The sequence below is a fragment of the Lichenostomus cassidix genome, chromosome 2 (assembly GCF_008360975.1).
Source record: "Lichenostomus cassidix isolate B80296 chromosome 2, HeHo_3.0, whole genome shotgun sequence".
In the NCBI taxonomy this organism is placed as follows: Eukaryota; Metazoa; Chordata; class Aves; order Passeriformes; family Meliphagidae; genus Lichenostomus; species Lichenostomus cassidix.
The window spans coordinates 74,136,157-74,162,650 of record NC_139482.1 but is presented as its reverse complement, the minus strand read 5'-3'; the positions used below and the strand labels follow the sequence as shown (position 1 = coordinate 74,162,650).

At 34.5% G+C, this 26,494-nt stretch overlaps 1 protein-coding gene across 2 annotated transcripts in view; it reads right to left on the bottom strand.

The window, feature by feature from the left end:
* Positions 1–407: 407 nt before the first annotated feature.
* CDH10 (cadherin 10) overlaps positions 408–26,494 on the bottom strand; it is a 96,955-nt gene continuing 70,868 nt past the window's right edge. For both annotated transcript variants that reach the window (XM_085052103.1, XM_085052102.1), the window contains exons 4-12: positions 24,522–24,641; positions 23,749–23,916; positions 18,564–18,751; positions 15,386–15,639; positions 13,412–13,548; positions 11,015–11,136; positions 4,522–4,630; positions 2,377–2,628; positions 408–1,485 (exon numbers count right to left, since the gene is read on the bottom strand). In XM_085052103.1, coding sequence (XP_084908229.1) covers positions 992–1,485; positions 2,377–2,628; positions 4,522–4,630; positions 11,015–11,136; positions 13,412–13,548; positions 15,386–15,639; positions 18,564–18,751; positions 23,749–23,916; positions 24,522–24,641 — 1,844 coding nt within the window. In that variant the 3' untranslated portion in view covers positions 408–991. The remainder of the gene's footprint in view (positions 1,486–2,376; positions 2,629–4,521; positions 4,631–11,014; positions 11,137–13,411; positions 13,549–15,385; positions 15,640–18,563; positions 18,752–23,748; positions 23,917–24,521; positions 24,642–26,494) is intronic.

Sequence of the window (26,494 nt, the reverse complement as noted above, 5' to 3'; positions counted from 1 at the left end):
ATGAATCAAAATGAAGAACTATAGAACAAATAAACTGAGATTTTGAAACTAATGTTACATGTTTGGATAGATAAATTGTACGAGCATGTCTTTAGAATAAGGCTATTCAAGTTGAGACAACACAGTAATTCATCTTTCTAGACTTGAATATTATTAGTTTAGTTCAAAAATAATAACAAAAAATCCCTTAAGCATTGAACTGGAAAAAGTAGCACTTTTGAGCAAGCAAATAAGTCTATAACTTGTTCCTCTCCCAGTGATCACAAGAATTTCTGACTATATTGTATGTATGGAGAATACTGTAGCACAGAAGTATTAGCAGTTGGTTGGGCTGTCATTTCAAGAGAAATTTCATGTCCTCTTCACGCTTGAAAATCATGGCCAGAACAGGCAGGCAAGCATTAACATAGTTGTAAAAACTGGTTTATTTTTTAAAAATAAATACAAAAATATAAATATAAAACATTGGCAGATAGAATTTGATGAAATGAAGTTGCACAAACTTTTTTTAAACCAGCTGCATATTACACTTATTAACACCACGTGTAATTTTTTTTTTTTATTTTATTTTAATGTACAGAACAGGACATATTGGATTTTTTTCTTCTTTGCCATCTTAAAAGCTGCACTTGCAGGGATAGGACATGTACCTAACAGAAGCGGCTTGTACATGAGGTTGCTTAAGGGATTATCACCCTGTTCAAATTTCTGAAGGTAAGATATTGTTTATTTTACTTACTAAAATGTACAACACTGAATTTCCATAGCTTTGGCTCTTGGAAGTTGATTAAATAAAATGTCGTATATATTCCAAGTGGCATCATACTAGAAAGAATGAATGACATTAATGGACAAGTTTAAAACAAATTTTAAAAGGAAACCATTGTGCTGAGTGGCAGGAAAATTTTCCTGAATGTTAAATACTGTTGAGTGCAGAAGGTGTCTGTAAAATTACTTCCGCTCAAAAGAAAAAAAAGTAGCCTACTGTAGGTTAAGAAGTGTCCTTGTCACTTTCTCCTCCACCGTACATCTCAGCTAGCTTATTAAACCGAGGGCCCCACTCTCGGAGGTAATCATAGTTTTGGTCTCCTTCGGTAGTACCTGACTCCAAGGAGCTCAAGGATTCAGCTATTGAATCGTTTCCCTCATAGGCATAGGTTGCAAGCGAGTCATACGGCGGCGCAGAGGGATCAGTGTCGTGCTCTTTTAGCCTTTGGTTAATGAAATCTCGGACATCCGTGTTGTCTGGTGCCGAAGGAGTCCTCCGTGGCACAAATAACGTTTCAGGGATAATGTCTCGTCGAAGCTTCTTGTCTTCAATAGCTGCAGGATTCCTCAGTGTGCCAATATCAAAGGCTTGGGTGTCTTCCTCTCCACCGCCTTCATCATTATAACTCACAATGTTGTCTCTGATGTCCTCTTTAGAGAGGATCAAAGGCTCCTTCTTTCGTTGCCTCTTCAGAGCAGCAAATAGCACCACTATAACTTAAAGAGAGAAACAAAGAATGGGTAAAGATCTCTATTTAACAATTTCTTAGCAGCAAATCCACCAGGTACAAGAACTGCATTTCAGCTTCATTTCATTTGTTTGCTAACTGGATAAACACCTTTATCTGTATAATGGTAGCACTGTAAAGTCTGTGTCAAAAAGCTATTTTGCACACAAATTGTGTGCTCTGCTTTACAGGACAATGAGCTTGTCTGCATGCTCCTTCTGTAGTTGTAATGAGCTTTAAAATAGCCAGGGCTATTGTGAAGATAATTTTTCTCTTTTTCAAGGAAAGGATACTGTTAAAAACTGGGTTTGAGTTGAATTATAGGTCATTAAGTGTTATTCTGAAAACTACAAAATGGAGGTTTTACAAAATTTCCCTTTTTTTTTTTTAATTACAGCACTGAAACCTCTGGATAGATAGTGCTTTAATACTGTAAAATTACTGCTTACTATTATATTATATGTGAACTATATATTGCATATTGATTTTTAGTGGTTATTTAAATAAAAAAGAAACTTTTCCTTTAAAAAATAAAATGAAACACATGAAAGCAATTTTTGATTATACTATTCATCCTCTCGGAACTTTCGTTTTTTGAACAACTTAATGAAAGAACATAAATAGAGCTTCTGGTTGCACACTGATAGTTTTAGCAGTCTGGGACTTGAGTTCTTATTTACAGTGTTCAGTTAGCAGACAAACAGGGCTTGCCTTTGTGGGTTTTTTTTCCTTTTTATTTTAGGCTAAATATTTATTTTAAGTTAAATCCTTCTTGCAAAATTCATGGTCATTAATTTTATGGAACTGCGTAATTTTGTGAAATTTAGTCAGGCCTGAAATATTTGTTCCTGAGCAGGGGAAGATGCGTTCCTCTTCTTACCTAGCAGGATGATGATGCAGAGGAGGATGGCAACGAGTGCCCCTGTGCTGAGGCCGGCAGGGAGGAGCAGAGCCTCGGCGCTGCAGGACTGCATGTTGCCGCGGCTGTCACAGGCGCACACCCGGATGGTCAGCGTGCCTGTGCTGCTCTGGATTGGGTAGTCATTGTCTGATATCACCACTGGTAGAAGGTAAGTGCTTATTTCATGTCGACTGAAGCCATTCCTTCTTGTCAAAATCCTGGCAGTGTTATCTAGATGAATTAAAATATACTGTTGAAGATTACACAAACAGAAACTGTATCACTTATAGTAGATGCAAACCATCATATTTTATACCACTTAAAAATAGTTCCTGATATCATAGTGATATCTCTGTTTTTCTAACAACATTCCCATTTGATCAGAAAGCTATTTATAAATTTAGGTACATCTGGCCTGCTCCTCTGTGCCTCTGCACCACTTTTGCGTGTGATTTGAAAAGAGGATTTCTCAAAGCTTAAAATGTTTTATAGATTAATGCATTCAGTGTGACACAGTTACAGTTCAGGGCTGAAGCCCTGAAATGCAGTGGCCAACTGAGGAAAAAATAACCTTCCACTTTGCACAGTTCAACAAGCACTCTGTTCTGGAAGATTCTTTCTATGGATCATCTGTGACAACATCCACAGGAATGCTATCTGTCAACTCAGTATGAGATTTGCTACAACAAGCCACTTTCAACACACTGTAGAACAATGAATTATGTACCTTAGCACATGTAGTAAAGGTTTTTTTGGATAGAAATTCTCTCAGGAATTCAGAAAAATGTGAAAGATGGCAGGCATTCCTGCACATTTTTGAGAAGTGAACTTATTAAACTGCATCTGTAGCAGACAAATCTTAGTTGTATGCAGGGTACTTCAGCACCAAAATCTGTTTACTGAGTAGCCAGAGGGAAGGGAAGGAAGAGCAGGAATGTATAACACAGAGAGACTATTTCTTCTACTGCTATAGCCACAACACTGGAGTGCCAGCTAACACCAGAGTTGCTAACTTTTTTAGTCCAAAAGAGAGAAAATACAGGTTTAGTGTGCACTAAAAGGAAAATTTAATTGTCATCATATCTGTGGATTGCTTGAGCTAAGTGGTTAGCTATCCTGACAGCCAACTTCAGGCTGAACTAAAATAACCCATGTGCAAAAGAAAGAAAATAATTATAGATAGCAACGAAATAGCTAGATCTATACCTCTCTGCACTTGGGACCTAGTCACCAGAATATAATCTTTGTTTAAAATATTAAATCATGTATTTTTTCACAGATTTCAAGACGTGAAACACAAAGTTTTCTTTTATTGCTTCCCTTCACTGGTTTTGTGTATTTTAACACTATTTGTTTTCACTCACCATCAAAAAAACCGTGTCTTAGAATTTGAAATACCTCTCCTGCAGGGGATTTTATAAGATACCCAACTATTTGATTTAATTACTTCACTTTCCCTACTGCTAGAACTTTTTTCTGCTGTTGCTTGCAGTCTATTACTTCCTGAAATCTTCATCAGGAATAGAGGATTATTACCATTGCCTTTATGCCTTTGACACATTTGATGGCTGATACCATGTCCCCTCTCATTTATTTCTTCTGTAATCTAGAGTCCTCTCAATTAGTCATACCGATAATGAAGGCCACTTCCCGAACAGAAGCTTCTGAAAATTTTGTCTGATAAAGAATGATTGCCAAAAGATCAAAAGAAAAGCAAAAGCTCTCAGAACCATTATTCTCATTAATGGTCAGAAGGAAACAAAGTAGAAGGCCAGGGGTAACAGAACTATGTGACAGAAGGCTAAAGTGAAAAATCTCAGCTTCTCAGCTGAAGGCACTTTTGAAAGCATTTTTTCTCTTGCAGTTCAGCATTTCATCTGACTCTTACCCCAAGCCAGCACTTTTCTGATTTTCTTTATAATTTGTTTTATCACATTTTTGCCTCATTTACACCGATAAAAATGTAGAAATCCTAAACCTCAAATATTCAGATAAAGTATTCTTGCTAGCAGCAACCTTCATAGCTTCTCTACATATTGATAGACATCAAAAGCAAATCTATTTCAGGAATGTAGCCAGACAGCAAAGATAAAACTCCTTCCTTGGAACAGGCATGAATTTTACCTTCGTTATCCTGAACAGTGAAGTTAGGGTTAACGGCAGCTAAACTGAAGAAAAATTTTTGTCCACCAAGAGGGTCATCTTTGTCTACTGCACTTATGGTTTGAATAAGCTGCAGGAAAAAAAGCAAGCAAACAAACAACAAAAAACCCAAATACACCTAGGTTTTTGATACAGCTGTCTGATCAAAGAAGATGAAAAGCATTAAAATAAGTTAATATTCATATATATTGACTTAATATTTAACCTTTAAAATATAAAAACTAACCAAATGTTGAACAAACATCTTACATAAGTTTTTTTCCAACAAGAACATCCATATTTTTCATGTGGTAGTACATGTACACCTGTATTTTTGTAACTACATAGTGGAGAAAACTTGCCAAAAATACTTTTAATTTTAACCATTAGTTTTTATGCTTCATCATTTAATATTCAAATCAACACATAAGACACAATTCACATGAATTTTTCTATTTTTGGGATAAAAATGGTATTTTATCAAAAATATTTTTAATATCGCAGTTAGCGTTTCAAATTAGATTTCAACATTAAAGCATCTCTTCTTAAGCATGATTTTTTTATTTATTAGTACAGCAAAACACACCAACATGATTCCAGAGATGAAAAATGCCAGTTAGATTTTTTATATATATTTTAAGTCTAGTAAAACATCGTAGCACACCCTAGAGATGCACCACCTTGGGGTGGGATGAGAATCTGCTGTCACAATTCCTAGAGTAAACTGCACCAAGTCAGTCCCATACTCGGACTCAGTACTTTCTGCAATTCCTGCAAAAAACTTGGGTATTTTTGGGAAAGTAATGCCAAGCCCTTTATCAACCTTTATTTATCTATCAAGTAAGTAAATATATGGCTTTTTTGACTGAAGTTTCTATACCTAAGAGTGACAAAATATTGTTTCTCAAGCAAAATGGATTTTCTTGCTCTTATTTTTGACTTCAATGCTTAATTTCAGACTGGGGCTTTTTTTATACCATAGCGTATAAACTGAATTTGAGGCTGGGTTTCTGTGCATGCATGATTGAATGTTCAGTTACGTCCTTAAGTTTAACTTCCAAAAATAATTAATCTTTAGTCTAGATGATTTTTATTGTTGATTTCTTATCCATCATTTTAAATTGCACTCATTTTTCAACCATGGAATTACACTTAATTTTTAACACTACTCATTCCCTGTAGCATACTTGTTAAACCTTGTTTTGTTTTTCATCTTCCAGTTCCTCCAAATACAGCCATTTCTCTTCATATCACAGCTTTTGTCAGGTCTGATCATCTTTAACATCAACAACTCCATTGCACTCCTGTTTGTCTAAACAGATGCATGACTAACTCCCAACTTCTCTCTTGTCCATCCAGAAAATAGCAATAACTTTCTTCATGAGGCGAGGATGGCATTTCTTTTAATATAGCAGCTTCCTTGCTTTTTTGACAGGAGTTTGTCTTTCTCTAAATCTGTTTTCTTATATAATCCGGTAACTTGCTAAATTAATAAAACTGATAATACAATCATAGAATATTATTTGTTTTTGAAGAGCGAATATTTTAATTATTTAGTGAGAAATTAGCATATAAATCTTCATAGGTATTTACAAAATGAAGTCAAGAAAACACTACCAGATTTTACTTCACAACTAGTGACCACGAATATGGTCAGTTGTAGATGCTAGGCCAATGAAAATTAATTGATTTGCTGAGTGTCCATACTCATAGTTTAAAAAGAGTATATAAAGTTGAAAGCATTACATTGCGGTTTGAAAACTGTTTTCTGATAATATTGATTACTATATTAATGGGATATATCCTGGTTTATGTGTCATTTCAAACAATGTTTTTTTCTCTTAGACCTGTCAGCCATGGGAAACAACAATTACCTGGTAAATAGGTATATAGCACTCTAAGTTGCTTCTTCTTTCTAGCAATTCTGCAAAGAATTAACTGCAGAGAAGCCAAGGATGTTACTCTGTATGATAACAGTCAGGAAATTAAGGGTCCAGTGGTAGTCATGAGGGTTGTTAGTGACAAAAGTACTGCTAAACCAGTAAAAACAAGTTTGCTGTATGGTCTGCTTATTTCAACAAAATTAATTTTACTGCTTGGTAGGACCACTTTGAGCATCAGTTCTATCAACTATTTAGGTAGATTTTTTTTTTTTCTAGAATACACTATAGGTTTGCTTTTAAATCCTTACACAAACAAATAAAATAGAATGTGCTATTAAGAAAGCAGAAGTCTTTAGAAACCCTACACCAATTTGCAGTTCTAAAACTTTCTCTTGCCTGGTTTAAAAAAAAAAAAAAAAAAAGTAAACCTTTGAGAGCTGTTGAAAAAGGTAAGGCAGGAAGGCAAAGGCAGAATTCTGACACTCATAAAACCACTAGAAGATATAAGATCTGTGGAAATATAGTGAAGAAACTGAAGTAAGAATGAATCAGGGGAACTGAAAGAGAACAGAATTTCAAGTAAATTGACCACAAATTGTCATATGTCAAAAGAAATCAGGGAGGTGCAATAAACAAAGATAATATAACACTTCAGTATGGAAGGATATAAGAAATTTCTATAGAAAACATCTAAAAGATAAGAAGGGAAAATGGAATGCTAGAAAACAAATACAAGGAATTTAGCTTTTCAATAGGTATAAATTTTATCTATATTTAGAAAGACATTTGGGGAATATAACAAGGAAATTGCTGGAAATACAAGGATCCCAAAAGCCACGTTTAAGCAAGATAGTGGTGAGAAAAGCATCCCTGATAACTATTGTTATATGGATCAAATGAGCTGATAACATGAGCAGCAGCATAAAAAAAAAATGGTTCAAGAAATCTAATGTGTTTATATAATCAATGCCAAATTAAGTTTTAGAGAAAAGGAAAATAGACTGCATCATTCATATTTTAAATTGTCTTTGAAAGAGAATCCATTTTGAGCTAGACCTATTTACATAACATTGTGCCACGTGAAGAGGGAGTGGGCATGCATGAATTTGGTAAAAGCAAGGTTAATGACAGCAAGATAGCAACAAGACATTTAAACATCACCATGTACTTGTGCAGGTGGAGATGTCCCAGTGCTGTCCCTGTGCTGTCCCGGGTCTGCCCCGCCCGGCCCCATGGCAGACACAGCAAATTCCCTTCCATCGGCCCCATGGCAGGGCAGGCTGAGCCCCTCAGCCCCGGGGAAAGCCTGGCCAAGGGAGGGCAAAACGCTGCCCGGCAGCCGGGGCTGAGCCAGGGGAACCGTGCGGGAAACAGCCCTGCGAGCCTGAGGGGAGAGCGGAGCAGGGACGGAGGGAGGGAGGGGAGGCCCGGCAGGGATGGCCCTGCGGCCCGGGAGGGACACCGGCGGGACAGGGATTGCCTGCGGAGCCTGGGGATGGTCCAGGCTGGAACAGATTCATCCTGCAGGACTGCAGTCCATGGGAAGTGCTCACGCCTGGGGCAGTGAAAAGTGTGAGGAGGCAGTGTCCGAGGAAGTCAGTAGTAAAGGGGTAAAGGTGAACCTGGCAAGGGGAGGTGTTTTAGTTCTCTCACCATCCTACACCATTTTTTAATGGACAGAATATTAAGTTAACTTTCTCCAACATGAATCTGTTTTTTCAGTGATTGTAATTGGTAAGTTTGTCTTTGTCTCAATCCACTTTCTTTTTCACCTTTTCTCCCCCTGTGCTGTGGAAGACTGAAGAAGTGGCTGACTGAGCACCTGGCTGCTGACCGAGGTCGACTTGTGCCTTCTTTTCTTTTGGCAGATCATTTACCAAGAGAGAAGAAGAACCTCTCTTCTGACAATTACTATAGGGAAAACAAATATATAGAAAAAATCATACTCGGCTTCCACGCAAAATCACTCTAAAGCTGGACTGACTTTCTAACCTGATTCTTGTCTTTTACATTAGAGGATCTTTGGAGACTGGCAGCTGAGCTGCCAGACGTGTGACAGCTGGGAGCTGACAAAACCAGTGGGATTCCATCTGTCCAGATGCCCAGCTCCTGGCTCCTCTCACCTGGGGGTGGAGGACAGCTGATCTTCTTTGGTTTCAGGGCTGCAGCAGTCTGAGCATTTTGCTGCTTTCTTTCCCTGAACTCCTACTGAGTCAGCCTTGTGTAGCTCACATGAGTGCCTGTGTCCTCTTTATGCCATCGCACCAAGACTGTCCTCATTTTTGGGGGGTCAAAAGAACAGCAGCCACCAAAATAGCATTCTGCCAGAGGTGCTGCTTGTATGTAGCTTGAGCTTTTTGAGATTGGATATTCGCAATGTTTGTAAGGTCACGGTACGACCTGTCATCAGCAGTAATAGCAAGCAGGAAAACAATCACAGGCCCTTTGAGTCTTTCAGATGACAAAAGTCACATTTCTCTCTTGCTGTATATTTGCATATATATGTATATATGTGCACATCCGTAGTTATCGTATGTAGTGTGTGTCTATATGTAACCATGTGTGTATATATGTATGCATATGTATGAAATTTAGGGTTCTGTACAAATAAAGTGCATGGAAAAGTATAATATTCATTACAATGTCTGTCTTTAGTAGATGGGAAATACTGAAATGAATACCACAGAATTTGTGACTGATGAAGCATCAGGAGTTTCAGTGACCTAACAAAAGATATAAATTTCATGGATCAAACATAATTATGAAAATCTGAAAGAGAAGAAAAATAGCAGAAAAGTGGGAGGAATCAAGCTTGGAGAACCATGTTCAGTTTAGATTGATTAGATTTCTCAGGAGAGATTGAATTCAAGAACAAGTCTTATTTATGATCTGCCAGTAAACAAGAAGAATATAATTACATTCAAATAGATTGTTCATGTTATCCTGCATTGCATTTTTTCTCCTCCTGTGAATTGTTTTCTTTAAGCAGTCATTTGCAACTCAGATTTCTTAAAAAATGTTTATATTTACAGCCCTCAATAAATTTGGCAGGTTTTTTCTGATAAATACATTACTGAGCTCTATTACAATATAAATAAACATTTGTGGATGTGTAAACTTATTTAACATTTCATTTATTCATTATAAATGATTAGTGTTACTTCATTCAACTTTTTAACTGACAGCCTATTCTGAATGTAAACAGAAAAACAATGGAATGTAGAAATAACTTTTATATTTACTTTTAAATTTTACTGACCTCAATGGTCTAGATAGCACAGAAAAAACTGTTCCTCAAAAAACACATATATGAAAATTTAACTGTTCTGTTAACATTTCCTGTACCATCTATAACTGTACCATCTATAACTGTACCATCTATAACTGTACCATCTATAACTATAATTTTATCTATGCACAGATAAAATTCTGAAAACTCAGGTGAGTAAAATTTGTGGATTAATGCATTTGTACTTTTTTTTTACATTGGAGTTTTTTTTCTTGTGAAACTGGAAGAGGAAAATTAGATGCTCTTCTTTTCCAATTCTTAATCCATATGTCATATTGAAAATGAGTAAAATATTATTTTAGCACTTACAGAAGACACTTCAACTGTCAAGAATTCTACATTTTTAGGCAGTGATTTTTCTTTATGTAACAGCTTGACTTCTCTTACGACTGTCATAGCAGACAAATACACTTGCTCAGTACCTTTAGATATTTTATGCCTTATAAATTTGGGCCTCAAATTCTTTGTTCTAAGTTCCAACTGATGCCACCTTGGAAGGAAGAATGGCAACCAGAATGTGAAATTTGTAATACAACCTGAATCTTATAGCTTTGGATGTCAAACAGTTAACAAGTTGGCACTTCTATTCCATGCTGTTCAAAGGTACTGAAAGGGTTGCACTGAGGTACTACTGTTAACATTTTAAAGGCTTTATTATTGGCTGATTATGCTCCGGGACATGTAATAGGAAAACATTTTCTAAACAGTTCTAATAAGCAACTGCCTATTGGGAATTAGGTATTAAACAGTGCAACCATTTCACTTAAATTGAAGTACACATTGTGTAGCCTCTCAAAAGCAAAAAAAATAAAAAGTGTCACCATTTTATATTGCCTTTTGAGAAATTTTTGGTGTGATAATCAAAGATGAATCTAACAATAAAAAAAAAAAAATAGCAGATATAATTTTTTGTAATCACTGTCAGCATGGATTGAAATATATCTGAATTTTGCCGTTAGAGAAGTATTGAAAATATAGATCAAACTTTTTAGTATTTACTTACAGTGTTCTACTTTGTGAAATTAATGGCAAGGCAAATTATGACCATGTCTCTTGGACATATCGAGTTAGAATTTAACATCAGTACAGGGTTAGGTAAAGAAAAGTAATGACTAACATACTGATTCAGTTGTAACATATTGGGATTTCACTCTAAGCTTTACCTACAGCACTACTTTGCTTTCATTTTTAACATTTCAAAAGCTATTTTGGATGTGATTTTTCCCAAGCAATAGGCAAGAACAATCTACAATTGAGTGCTGTAGCAAAACTGGATAGGGGGAAGTGTTTATCAAAGGCATACCTGTCCAGCTCTTGCATTTTCACAGACAAAAGTATCGTAGAATACAGCAAACTGTGGGGCATTGTCATTAACGTCCAAAATTCTTACATAGACAGGAACACGAGTTGTATCTTTGGGGTTGTCTGACAACAGAAGAGAGAAGAAAAATGAGGTTATTTTCTTATTAAGAGTTTTCTGTTTTCTTCCAAATTTCATGAGCAATATGGATGCAAGATTAGGTTTGAATCTGGTCAATATTTAGCATACAAACCAGTCACAGGTCAGAATCAGGCCTTCTCAAAAATGTGGAAAATATTTGTGTAGAGTAAAAAAAATGAAGTATTGGGATATAGTGAGCAGTTAAGATTTTCATGAAGATAAGGGGCTGCAAATGTTAATAATGTATTCAAATATTGTGTATGAAAAGTATGCCCACTACTACAATAACAAATTTGTTATCATTTGTTTGGCTCAAGGTTTTGTAAGGCTTTTGATCTATAATTTTAAAATTCCTTTTGATCTTGTTTGTTTTACAGAGAAAAGATGTAACTGACTTTGTGCATTGTGTTGGTTTTGGCTGGGATAGAATTAATTTAGTTGATGACATGCATATATATTTTGAAAAAATTTCAAGTCTGACTTTCCTCTCTTGCCCTTTAAAGAAATTCCAACAAAACAAATGAAAGTAACCCTCCAAAAATTTGATAAAGAGTTTATTAGAATAAGATTTTTTGTGTTTAAATTGCCTTTTAAAATATGAGTGTAGATTCTCAGACCTTAAGTTACAAGAATGACGTCCCCCTTGCCAAATGCCAATATCCTACTATTATTGAGAGTACTCTTTTGTTATTGTAGGCTAATTCAGGAGTACAAGTCTCCCTGTTCGCACTTGCTGATCTTGTTGCCATACCAAAAATATGAAATAATGCCTGAGTGTAAAAAAAGTGCAGCCATTTCTTGGAATTCTGCTGGATGGTAGCTAAATATTATATGAGTTTACAATATTAATGGAATTGGATAAGTAACAACAGAAAGAAATTGTTCCAAATTACTGGTTTCCCCCATTTTACTCTGCTTCAAATAAAACAAAAGACATTTAGGAGCAGCTGGAATTATATTTGCTTGCTATCCATAACACCGTTCCTAAAGAGCATGATGTGGATCTTTTTGGCATCCTGAATTGTTTAAACTTCCAGGTTTGGGACATGTTTTTTCATAGCTTTCTGCATGTTTGTACTAACTTTCCAAATGAGTTCTAACACTGCTTTCTCTTTCTACCATGCTCCACAGGTAACATTTAAAAATATTTAAAGATCTGAATCTCCCTTTTTACTCCAAAACTAACATACCTTGTTGGAGAATGCTAGCTTCTCCAGATATGTCCAAAATGTAAATTTGCTTCAAGTTTCCTGACAAGGAAGTATGTTTAGCACTAAGATGTAGTTATACAAGGATGCTAAGTTTCATCATTACATAAATCTGAAAAGTACTTGTAAAACATTGGACAGCGCTCTGAATGGTTGCAGGCTCAGGAGAATGCATCACAAGAAGAAAAAAGGGTTTTTGAAAAATAAATCCAGTTGTTTTTGTTGGGTTTTTTTTCAGAGAATGTTTAACTGGCAGCACACAATGTTCCATTTAGTTCTCTGCAGTGTAGCTCTTGCCAGCCACGTTTCACTGCTGATCAGTGTTTTTTCCTTTTTTTTTTGACTGATATAGAAGTAGCCCTAAAAAATAAGTGACTTTGAAAGGAAGTAATTCTTAATAGCTGATTTCAAAGATCAGACCTTTGTCCCTTAGAAAATATTGTGTCCATTAATTAAAGCTAATCTCAAAAATGTAGCAGGTTTAAGAGGATATCTGCTGTTCTTTTTATACTCTTAACATGAAAGTATCTACAGAGAGCTTATTTAAATGGTCTTAGAAATGCTACAGCTTCAGGATCAAACTGAACAGAACTTGTATATTCATTCAAATATGTACAGAACAGAAATATTCATTCAAAGAGCTGTAGGTGTAGATACCATAGGAAGTGATAATGAAAGCATTTCTAAGGAAATGAAGAAAACAATAGAGACAAAAACATAGATTACCATGCTAAACTCAGCTATTTTAACAGCAAAATCATGTTAATGTTCTCCAAGAAAAGGAATAAAACAGAATTACTCCAGTCTTATTATTTAATTGGGTAACATTTCTGAAGTAACCTGGACGTTAAAGGTCAGTGATGGAAGCAGGTGAGGAAAAAAGCAATGAGGAGGCAGCTGTTGTCAGCTACCCACAATTCACATTTCCAGAACATCTAGCAGAAATGGGCAGGGGGCAAGGACAGGAGCACTTTTTTCCTCACAGAGTTGCAGCTGTAACTTCACAGGCTAAGAAAAACTGAAAGGAAAAGGAAAAGACAAATTTTCTTACTAATCTCAGCTGCTATAACGCTAAGATTGTGCCATTGTGATATCTCACGGTCTAGAGGCTTAGAAGTATAGATGGACCCGTTTCCAGAATGAATGTTAAATATCCTGTCAAGGTCAGTGTGACGATCCAGAGAAAACCTAAATATGATAAAGAAATAAAAAGTATTGTGGAAATTATAGCCAGTAGAAGAAAGCATATATTTCACATAAGTATAGGCTTTGCATTCTATGTGTTACAGTACAAAGATTAGTTTTCAAAAAGCATGTATTTAGTTTCTATAAACACTTCTGAAAATTCTGAAAGTTAGCTTCATGGAATAAGGAGTTATAATTTGAGGAATTTTAAAAATATGATACAGTATTGTAATATCTGATAAATGAAGCTTTTATAGGCATATATCAGAGTCATTTAAAAAATCAGAATTTCAGTATAGGAATTAAATAATTACTTTAATTCTGAAAGGAAAATTGTCTTTGATACACTGTTTCTTCAGACTAAGACTGACAGCTAATTTATGAGCTCTTTGAAAGTATTGATATAAGCTCAGCTTCCATTATTTAGGACATATTAATTCACTAGAGACCAAGTTAAAAAAAAAACCTCTATAAAAATAAGTTCACATGCAGAATTTTCACTTTCCTGAATCAATGTTAAAGGACCTTCTATGTTTCTATAGTTGCTATACTTCTGCAGGCAAGATGTCCACTGACACAATATAGTCGTGCCAGAGTAGTATCAGAAAATTGCTCTTTCATCCCTTTCTTTTTCTAATATTTAACACTGCCTTCAAAACAGAATTGAACATTTGATGTGGAATTAAATGTATGATTTTCCAAATGCAGATTGTTTATCAGACTATGTGTCAGAATTCTATTTTACAAAAGTTAAATAGTACACTTGTACAGTGCAATAGAAACAAATGTTCATGTTGCTATAAAAAATTATGAGTGAGCTAAACAGTTCATCACGTGCATCTGGTTTAGTTAAGTACTTACAGTACTTAACTAAATTGAGCCAAATAAAAAAATGATGGGATATGAAAATAAAATCTATCTGTTTTTGTTGGCTGTTGTTTGCTCACTCCACCACACACCATCACAGTAAATATATGACAAAAAAATAAAACCCCAACAAACAAGTCAGCACCAAAATGAATTAAAAAAAAAAAAAAAGGAAATTAGAACAGCCAACTAAAACTTCTGAAAGTGCAATTAAGACTTGTTCAAATGATGGTTTTTTAATGCTAGCTTACTATTATAACTGTTAACTAAAATAAAACAAAAACCTGCTGTGGCTAGCACAGGTTTTTCCCATGAGAAGTTTTCTTGTGTTTTGTAAATAAAGATAAAGTTTGGATGTTGTTGGAACAGTGTCCCAGAACTTGGGCAGTGCAGGCCTGGCCAATCAGGCCTGGGGGAAGGCTTCTGACTGACCAATCTGGGTGACTTTTGAGAACTCTATATATGTGATGAAATCAAAACAATAAAGGCCATTCCTTCTTGCCACTGAGAACTGGTGCTTTCATTACTCTGCTAGCTGCTCAACAGCGACAACCTGCCATTTTGTTGAGAAATCACGTTTAAGACTACTTCGCCTATATGATGACCATTTCATTTTACTTCATATATGGTAATAGTTATGTTGAAGACTAGAACTTATTTCATCAGCACTCTAAAAGTTTTTCACAGTGTGAAGCAAGAAGCAATCCTGAAGAACCTACTTGAAATCAAGGTGTAATTTTTTAAGTTTTCTATGAATTGAAGCGCTGGAAAATATTTTCCATGTCTCTTGTGTGCAAGTAAATGGCTGTTGCCTGATAAGTCTGGAGGTTTACAGACAACACCATTCTCAATTCTGTTTATCTCTGGGACACTAATAAATAATAGAAAAATCCTCTATGTGAAATTCATGTTGTATTACTATTTATCTTCATTTCTTTAGCAAATAATTTGTTTAGAGACACTGAAGTATTACCTTATTGGACTTGAGGCAGAATCAGGATCCCGTGCCATTACTGTTCCTATTATTGTCCCCAATTCAATATCTTCATGCACCTCAAAAAGGTAAGAAGATCTGCTGAAAACAGGAGGTTCATCTACATCTTCCACAGAGATTTTCACAATAGTTGTGTCCTTGAAAGGCCCAAGGTAATAGAAACGTGGATCCACATGGGTATTTTCAGCTTCTACTTTCAAAGTATAAAGGCGTCTTGTCTCATAGTCCAGTGGCTAAAAACAAAAATTGCGATAAATTTTATTAAATTAGATTTACATATGGACAGATGTTGACCTATATACATAATGGAAACTGAAAAGGACTCAAGCCTTATCAGATCCTTCACTGCATTGTGGGAACACCAAGATAATTAATATTTTCCCCACCACAGGACTCATTCTGTCTAATAAGAAATTACCATTGTTTTTAGAAGAACTGTCTTTTCCTAAATTTTAGTTGAATTATCTCAGCATGAATGACAAAAATATCTTCAGTGGACATTAACCAGTTATTCAGGGAATTTTGCAGCTCTTTCATAAGGATATGGGTTTGAAACAATCATATAAGCATTTAAAATACTTGAGATACTGACTAGAAATACAAACATTCCAGAACAAGGTATTTAACACTAGTATTTCATAGGAAATACTGTAAAATCCTGGATAATCAAAATGGCTAGAGTATTCTTATTGTCAAGCCTATGTAGCTGGCCTTAAATATCAGGAATGTTTTAAGTGTCTGTTGAGGAAGGTGTGTGTTTCAAAGCTCTCTATATCTAGAGAAACAGTAAGGTTTAATCTTGTACCTTTTCATTTAATTTAATGAATCCAACATCAGACGGGGGTTTTTTTAAATATATTTGACATTTTTGTCAGCAGTTCCTTTTTAAAATAGAAGGAGGAGCAGTTCACAGTTATAATTAGAAATCATTTTGGATAGAAAAGAATTCTATTCCTTCAAATTTTTCTAGCTGTCATAGATGAAAAGTGTTAGCTAATTAATAATTCTAAGGAAATGAGCAAGCTGAAAATCTACCTTTCTGAATAAAAAGAAGACTTTATTAAGTCCCACAGAATTTCAGAGATATACAGAACTAGTTGTTTTCATTCATCAAAATGGGTGGTTGATAACTTATTTTTTTTCTGCCTAGCTGCTTTCAAATACTAATTAATGTTCATGAAAGATGCCAAGGTGACAGGTTAGATATTTAAATACACGATTCAAAATCAGAAAGATGCAGTCCGGTGAAAGAATATGTTTCCTCACTGCCCGATACTTGTTTTAAAAAAGTAATTATAGCAGATGGGGGAACATCTATGAATACAATTGAGAAATGCAACACAGTGCTACTATTTGACCTAGATCTGAGGCTATTGGTGTGTCTGCAGTGTGCATCATTCTGCTGTTAAGGGATGCTAGCTTCAAGCCTAGAAGCAAAGAAGACAAGCTAGTCCTGCTTTTTTCTAATGAGCTGGTGTGATTTGACAGAATGTGCACCATGAATATGTAAACTTGCTACTACAACATTCACATCCACGTTGGATATCTTGTCCAGCTACATTGCAAAACATGGATATGAAACCTGTGGATTATGCAGGCATTTCAGCACATCAACAGTAATGAACAAAACTGTTGCCCAAATAGATGAAATTGTGGAAAATCAATTATTTTGTCTGAGAAATTGTATAAAAAAATTTGTATAGAAAAAGTTCTTTTACAGCAGATATTGAATTCAGACTTAATGACTTACATGCTCTGTAAAGGAACACAAGCTATTTGTAGTTATTCAGCACTGAAAAGAAAATTACAATCAATGTGGATAAATAATTAAAGAAAAAGAATATTTTAATAAATCAATGAACTGAGCATTCTCATCTCCTTCCTTGCTTGTTAGTGCTGTTGTCTCTGGTATTGAATAAACTATTTATTCATCACTAAGAAAGCTTCCTGAAAAATGCAAATTCTGTCAGACTGTTAATGACAAAATCAGAAGATCTTGTTCATTAGTATTTATGGGAGACATTTTTGGAACTGCTCTATTATAACTCATAATTTTTTTATGCTTGATTCAGCTATTACACTTTTTTTTTAAGACTCTGTTGATTTAATGTAATAGTAATCTGTGTGAAAAATCTGAAGCAAGCAAGAAAAGAGCATCTCAAGAGAAGTCTTCACAAATTTCTAGGAAAAAGCAAAATTATTAGACCCCAAACTTTGTTTCTTCATTTTTCCCAGATAAATTCTGCACTGACTATGAACAGAGAAGAACACAGAAATGAAAAAAGAACTCTCTTATCTTTGCAGAACTTATCTTTTCCTTGGTTGCCATTATCAAGAAATGTGAAAATGTATATTATACCACTGTTTATTTCATTATTCTATGCTTAAGGACATTTGTTTGAAAAGCTAATATAAACAGTGCTTTATGAGGAAAATGATGCCTGAACTCTTTGGAAACACATCACAAAGTCCCAAAGACAAGGACCAAGGAACTTCTGGAGGGGAAACTGTTGAGGAGCAGGAGAGAGGCACTTCTATGTGTAAGATCTTAGACGATAAGCATCTGAAAATGCTCTGACTATGCAAGACAGAGGGCGGAACTAAAGCTAGCTCTGGAGCAGGAACACCATCATTACATACATGTTGCTCCTGTGGTAACCCTCTCATATGTAGGAAACAGGAACAAAACCATTCAGCTTGCAACTCAAGTCTGTGTTCTGGCACACATTGGTCACCTAAGTAGATGAGAATCTCACAGAGAAGGAAAATATATGTCCCTCAGTAGCGAGTGAGCTTGCTGTCGGGAGTGATTTCTTGCTGAAGTAGTGAGTGATTGCTTGCTGAAGTAAATAGGTTACATGAATACTAAAGAAGTCTGCATTTGAAATCACAGAGATAATTAGTTTTAACACACTGGGGCTGGTCCACTTTTTAATACTTTGCTGGAGACAATGCTTTAAACCTTGCTGCATCTTAGATATGCTCACCACCTTGTATTTCCAGTTCATCTTAAAAGGAAATAGAACCTTTGAGTCACTGAGAGGTGATGCTTGCAAATGTTAAGCAGTTAGCACATGTCATCACATGATCTAAGCACTGAATATTTGTGACATAACATTGACATAAAAAACATTTAGTGAATGCTGTTAATAGACACCTTTCTCACAGTGATGATGCCTTCCTGTGTGTCCTTCTGTGTCATGATATCAAACATATCCGTTCCATCACCATCTATAATTCTGTACTCTACTTCTGCATTTTTTCCAGTGTCTGCATCTGTGGCTTTAACACTGCCAATGGCTGTCCCAACTGGGGAGGACTCAGGGATGCGGAGATGGATGGTACCTGTCAAAGAGACAAAGAGCCATTCAGGACCCCCACAAGCTGGTACACAGGCACTAAGTAACACTGTGTGACACAATAGCTGATAACATAATTTTGTGTATTTTTTTTATTCCAGAGATTTTGCCATTTAATACTGAGAGAATGGATAAAATATGAGGCAGAGAACTATGCAGAGGAACGTTTTATACAGAAGATTGAAAACTAATTTGTAGGAAAAACAAATTAATCAAAAAGTTGGGTTGAGAAGGATGTCTATTCTCTCTCAAAGAAGAATCAACTATGTCTGCACTTTTCTTGCCTTTCTTTTCCTTGTACTTTACTTGTCCTCGTTTTTCTTTCATTCCTGAAATATCATCGGGAAAGACTGCTTTGTGTTCTTGCCAGGTTTCACTCTTTTTTTAATGCACCTTATTATCTAAGGGCAATCTTTGTGATACATTTTACATGTATTTTATCATGGAAGCAATAACAAGAATAGAATTCCTTGATTTTGCTGTCCAATTCTATGCAGCAGACTGACATTTTTTCTTTCAAAAATAGATAGTAAGATATCATAATAAATAAATTTGAATAATACATTAATGCTGGGGGAGGTTTTTTAAAGTCTACAAGCAGAAAGTCTGCCTATAGTTGTTCAATACTTAATTAGGCTTAGGAATATTACAGTTGTTGGTTTGTGCTACTTTTCTTGGTTATATCTCTTTATTGTGGTGTCATACAGCTGATAAAATACACAGGAATCAAATGTCATCATTCAGGCCTGCTGCAGTAAATTGAAATAAGTATCTTAACATACATTTTAGTATTTTATGTCCTGGCCTTAATGTGAAAACTGTAAATAAAGGTTGAGATCTTTGGTGCCATCTGTTAGAACATATGTTAGAAAAACATGTGGGGGACATAATGTGCTATGTAGAATTCTCAGAAAAATATTTTAAAATGAATGCATCTAGACTTGTCATTCCAAAGATGAAAGTGAAGTCATCAAATCTCTATTGGAAAACACTTTCTTCTCTCGCCTTAGTTAAGTTTTCCAAGGTTTGCTGTTCTACTTAGAGACTACCTAAGTTACATGGGTTGGAAGTATACTTTAGTTGATAATAGCACAAAAGTGGAAGTAGTAAAGGCCAGCAACCACAACAGTAAAACCTGAACAAGCTACCCAAAAAGCAACCCAGAAACTATATACACTGCCACAAATAAGTACAGAAACATCCATTAATGGAGTTACTAGTTTTGTGTGATCAAGATCACACACGGGGAGGCAGCAGTGGCAAAGCTATATGGGAAGGTCACTTGCAACATGACTTTATCATATCTTCAGGAAAGCAGGAATCATTTGAGGATTATTGGTGTATTTCAAGCCAGTAACAGAGTGACACTCACTATAAAAATACCATATTACCATTGGGTCATTTGAGATTTTTTTCTGCTTCTATAGACTTATTTTTTCTGTTCTGTTATGGTATTACATTCCCATTTCACAAACCTAAAAAAAACCCAAATGAAAACTAAAAAATGAATGTATTCACATTTATTTTGCTTTTTAATGTTGAATGAAAAATATTGAAATTTAATTTCTTAATGTAATATTACTTAATCAGCTTTAAATATGAAACTGACATATAGCAGCAGAATGAATTATTGCTATGTACACCCCACATTCTATTTATATGTATTTATTTTTGCATTTGGATGTTCCATTGAGTGCTTTATCCTGCGTTTTCTCTAACATTTTCACTGCTTTTCTCTAATATCTAAGCCTGTATACTTCACTAGTATAGAATCTCTCTGTAATCACCTAATGGTTAAAAAAAAAACAAAAGGAAAGATTAACACCCTTTTAGTACTTAAACAGTACCATATAAAACTATGGTGAAAGACTGTTTCCCTCCCCCTCCAATTAATATTTATATGTTATAATAATTTTTATGAGGTGTCAGCTATTCCCCATATTTTTCTTCTTTTGTGCTTTAAGCTACATTCCAAGCTATGCTTTGTGGACACTACTTTATCCCAGTGCAATACCCAAGTCATTAATTTACTCTACAAAGTGGTAAGAGCTCATATCTTGAATTGCCAATGAGGTAGTAGAAACACAGAGTGAAAAAAACCCAGAAACTTATCATCTGAAATATAATCTTTAATCTAACCTATCCATTTACACAAACGTCCACCATAGTATGAGACATTTCATTTTATTATTTTTGTCACTGAAGACATTTCACGCTATGACTAAGTATGGGATTCAGTGCAGCTTTAGACACTGTATCAGAATACAAACTACATCAAACTAGAATTATCCTCGCAAAATTCTGCTGTCAATCTTATTTCTCTCTTCTCAAGCAGAGTAGTTTACTCTGTGCACTTACTCCAGTGAGTGATGTCCTTTGATTTGTCTGTCAGGGAAAGGAATGGTAGGATCAAGGAAAGAAATACTTTTCCCTATACTAAGGAGAGCAGAAATAAGCTGCAAGATTAAAGTCTACACACTTGGGATTGCAAATACTTCAGTCAGTCATAAAGAATGAAAAAGCAATCTTATTTTTTTCTTTTACCCTTCTTCTGATTCACTCTTGAATAGGCATATAATTTAAAGGTAAATATTATAAAGTACTACAGGCTATAGTCTCACAGGAGACATGGGCTGACATAATTTAGGTGCACTGAGTTTCACTCAGACTCAGGCTTCTAAGTCCATAAATCACATTTTCTGTTTGTCATTGATCAACACTATCTCCTTACTTCCGAGAACATTTGGAAATAGTAAAGTTGAAACAGAGATACAGTGTCTGAGGTCTTTGATGACCTTTCTGTAGCACCTTGAAAAAGTTTTCAATCTCATCACCATTGTTATCTGTGTGGGTTTTAGTATAGCTTCAAGAGGAAAAAAAGATTTTGAAGAATCCTTGTTTCACAATCTAAAGAAACGAGGAATTAGGGGTTCTTTTGTTCTTTTTTCTTTTTTTTTTTTTTTTGTTGTTGTTTTGAGAAAGTATGATACAATACATAAGGTAGAATTTACCACTATTTTAATACAAGTTTCTTGTGGGAGATATTTTAGCTGTTATTAAACATTTTATTGAAACATATAGCTGCAATATGCTGAGTACTGTGAAAACATAATGGGCATTTTAATACTTACCCTGGTAATTCATAAATCTGCTATGAATATTATTATCTCATAAACCTAATACATCTGGTTTTTTTATTAATGGAATAGAATAGGAATAGTTTAACTTGATCAGTTTCAATTCCAGCAGTCTCATTGAACTCTGTTAAGATCACTAATCATGATCATGTCTATTTGCATTTTGAGATTAAATATAAAGATTTTTTCAAAAAGTCAATAGCTATTTTTACTTTCATATATCTAGTATAATGAGTAATCTTTATAAATGTTTCAATTTTCATTTCCATTGAAACATACATTTCTATCTAACAAAGACAGCAGAAAGTAGAGAGAAACATAACAGCCCATGAGAGTAAAATTAATTTTCTTTAAAGCAAATGAGACATCTGATTTAAACTGACATTAAGGAAAAATGCAGAAATGCTACATCACATCTTCCTGTTATTCAGATGTGATGTTGGACTGCCAAATAAGTAATGTAAAAATGGTTTACAAAGTTGATTTCATTATTCTAACTTCTAATTTAACACAGTGCTTAAGAAAGAAGAAAAAAAGAAGAAAAATAAAAGCATACATATGCATGTTTGAAGTTTTTATGCTGTCTTAAGTTTAAATGTTTGTTTTGGTTTTTTTTTTCTGTAAGGCTTTCAACATGACACCTCTTTGAATAGTCTTCCTTAGTATGTCCAGAGAGGAGTAATACAGCATTCCTCTCCTGCACAGCACTGGAAATACCATAATCTTCTGTACACAAATGAAAACAACAAAAATAATAACTGAAAAAGTTGTGGAAAAACAAAGAACATCATTGATAAATTAACAATAAATTCTGTTCAGAATAGGACCTTTGTGGAAATGCACAAACTCTAATTACTCGATGGTGCATGATTTTTTTGAGAGTGTGTATGAAATGATATGTTGAAAAACATCGTAGCTAAACACGTATATATTAAATACAATATTAAATTGAACAAAATTATGTATGCCCTGGTGCAATACAGAGTATAATTTGAAGCTGATTCTGATATTTTGATCCTGAAGAGTGCATCAGTAACTACAGGATTCAGTAGAATTATACAGTGTATAAAACGTGTGGTGAGGATACTCTAAATCCTTTATGTATTAAGTAAGTCCAAATCATCCTGCAAATATTGCAACTTCAGTTTATGCAAAAGGCTTCAAATGTATTTAAAATGCTTAACCTTTACAAGTTTGTAGTTACATAGTTTAATATTTCAATGTTAGACGGAGACCAAGAAAATTTTACATTTTAGTTTGAGGATACAAAATCTTTACAGCAGTATTATCAGAAGGCCAAAAGCATTATAAAAACCTTCACCAAAGTGGTAAAAATCCCTAAAAATGTTAAATGCAATTTACTTTATTTTGTTAAATTTTCTATGATGTTTTGTAGCTCTATAGCTGAAAAAGTACAAATCTGTTTGATTCCCTTCAAGTAATTTCTTTTCCACATTCTTCATGATTAAATATTAAAGCAGATACTACAATTCAAACATTTCTGCATATCTAGAATTACAACATGTAATTCTCCAGTGGGAGAGCATGTAGGATTTAAGCAATAGGTAAGGAAAGAAAAAACATTGCTCTAATGCTCTTATGAGTCCACCTACTATCACTCCCCATAGTACTGGGAGGTATTCCAGGTTTACTGCAGTTATATTTGATCATGTAACTGTTTTCTAACAAACAAATGCTGTAACATTTAATACACTGCTTTAATAATAATAATCAGTACATAAGCCTTTTGTTTATGTGTGCCCCATAATCTAGATTTACTCTAAATTAAACCAGATGGTGATTGCTTAACTCTTACAGCACAAGTCAACTATTAAATGCAGCTTACTCTGGGGGAAGCGAGGTGGATTGTCGTTGACATCAGTCAGTGTGATGTTCACAGTGGTGGTTCCTGATAATCCACCCATCTGGCCTCCCATGTCCTTTGCCTGGATAACTACTTGGTACTGCTCCCTGTTTTCTCTGTTCATGTTTGGCAAAGCAGTCCTGATGATGCCTAAAATAAATAAATTGAAAAATAAAATAGTTAATAATATATTTCTTTTTTATGTGCAGCAATCTGCTGCATTTTTTTTGTACTAGTCTTGAAATATATCTCTAAAATAGTCATTTAATGTTTCAAAGTACAAATTTTGGTCCATAAGTTTTATAGCAGACTTCTTATAATAGCCTTCAGTACAGTCTATATCTTGGTTAAATACTTAGTTCTACATCAAAGGTCCCTTTCCATTTTCATAGTAAAAATGATTCAAGATATTTATGCACATGGTTTAGGAGCAGAAAGAATGCCTTTTATTAATCCAAGTAGAATCGTTAGGGAAAAAAGAACAATATTTTCTAGGACATAAAGCTTTATTCTTGCCTTTATCAGAAATGTTGTTATGCAGATCTTAAGCTCTCAGTAGTACCACTGTGAAATTACTTGTACTTCATAATTTCAGTGGTCATAACTCTTGAATTTTATATGTATTATAAAAATTATAAATCATGAGAAAAAAGAAATATTCTTCCATTTTGGTTGGTTTTTTTAATGAAGTTTTTTAGGGGATCTAAATGAAAGGACAAGTTATGGGAAATGAAAATAATGAAAATTTTTGTGACCTGTTTCTGGTTCCACAGAGAAATATGGCTGCCCTTGAAGTATGCTGTAAATAATTCTGGCACTGTTTCCATATGAAGGGTCATCAGCATCAGTAGCTGTAACTTGGACCACAGAAGTACCTGAAATATACAGAATCAACTTAGTTTCACATGGCACTATGTGGAGGTATCAGAGCATCTGTTTCCATTCCAAAAGACATGAAAGAAAATTTCAGCTAATACCAATTGGATTTTCCAAATATATTTGTGATCTCTTAGTCACCATTGGGTACATTCTTTCCCATTTCAGGTCTCCTTCTACATAAATTGAAACTAAACTTCCCTAATCCCACATGGGTGATTAAGATTTAATTACCAAATGTAAACAAGAACTGTGGTTGAGCCGAATTCTTATCCTTAGCCAACTAAAAAAATTTCATGTAATCATATCCTCTTTTCAGATGACATTTGTTTTTATTGCAAGAAATACCTGCTTTCTATTGCCTAGAACAGGCTTGGGTGTTTTGTGGATTTTTTTTGGTTTTTTTTTTTTTTCTTTTTGTTCAATGATATCAGGATGATATGAAACTACACATGCAGGAACATGACAGCAAAAGATGATTAAACAGGTCATTGGAACTTGTGACAAACAAGTTATCAGTTCTACCTGCTTTCTAAGTATAACTATAGATAGACACCACTAGAAGAAATGTTGCCATATGAACTTTGAAATATGCTGATTATTTATATTACAGAAAATTTTCTACCATTAAAGACATTCTCCAAACTTTAGCTGAATAATCCAGTCCTTCAAAACATGAAATATTTGCCATTACTGCTGACAGTTTTGGCTCAATCAAAATATTTTCTATATCCTGTTCAATTCTTCCATCAGAGAAACAAACTCTGACAAAGAATCTCCCCCATTATGCATCCATAAAGTGCAGATATTATTTTATGTATGTAGGAAAGAATTGAAAAAAAAAAAAGGAAGAAAAATCATCATATACACAACTATGACTGGCTAGCCATGGGCTACTCTGGGCATAAGAAGACTTTAAAAGTTATTTCTCCTTTTATCCCACTTCTTTCAAAATTCTTTTTCCCACCAAATACTGTCAAATATTATGAAATAAAGCCCCTATAAATCCAAGATCCTTGGCACAACTATTTATCCCCTCTCATCATCTGTCTATACTAAGTATTTATTCTAACATACTTAGAAAGACAAGTAGAAGCAAATGTTATTTGTCCATTTATTTGGGATTTAGTGACATGACAAATCTGCTTTTCACAAGTAAATTGTTCAGTCTCAGCACCAATATCAAGGGAATGAGCATGTACCTAATAGTTGAAACAGAGATGAGTTCTCAGAAATGTTCAGCTTTAAACTGCTAGAGTATAGAAAGACTTGTTTCAGTGACTCTCCAAAAGTACGTTCATCTCATAAAGAAGGAAAAATAGGCATATTCCTGGTTATATTATTCCATACTAAAATGGAATGAATCACAGATTTAACAGAACAAAGCCCCAAACACAAAACAAAATAAAAAAAGATAAAAATTGCTACACAATTATGAAGAAAATAAGATAAAATTACTTTCCTTTATAGTAAAGATTGCTTTAGTGACCCTCTAGAACATGGATGATTTTGAAAATCTGAACATCTTTTAAAAATAATAATTTAGGGATGATAGATCTGTTCTAAAAGCTTTGCCTCTTTATGATTCACAAATGTCTCATGTCTTCAGCCACACTGAACTCCATTTGTAGACATATGTCTATATAACTATTCTGTTAAATGATGAATAGGCATTTTTGTTGAATATATTTAAGTTCTGGGGAGTGTTACCTTGATTCTAAAATGCATTTTTGGACCATCCTACTATATAGCAAACTGCAGTGCAAGAATGTATACTTGTTCCTAAGAATATTTTCTCTGAAATAGCAGAATTTTGTAAAAGAAGGATAAGACAATCATGTTGAGTAAGTAA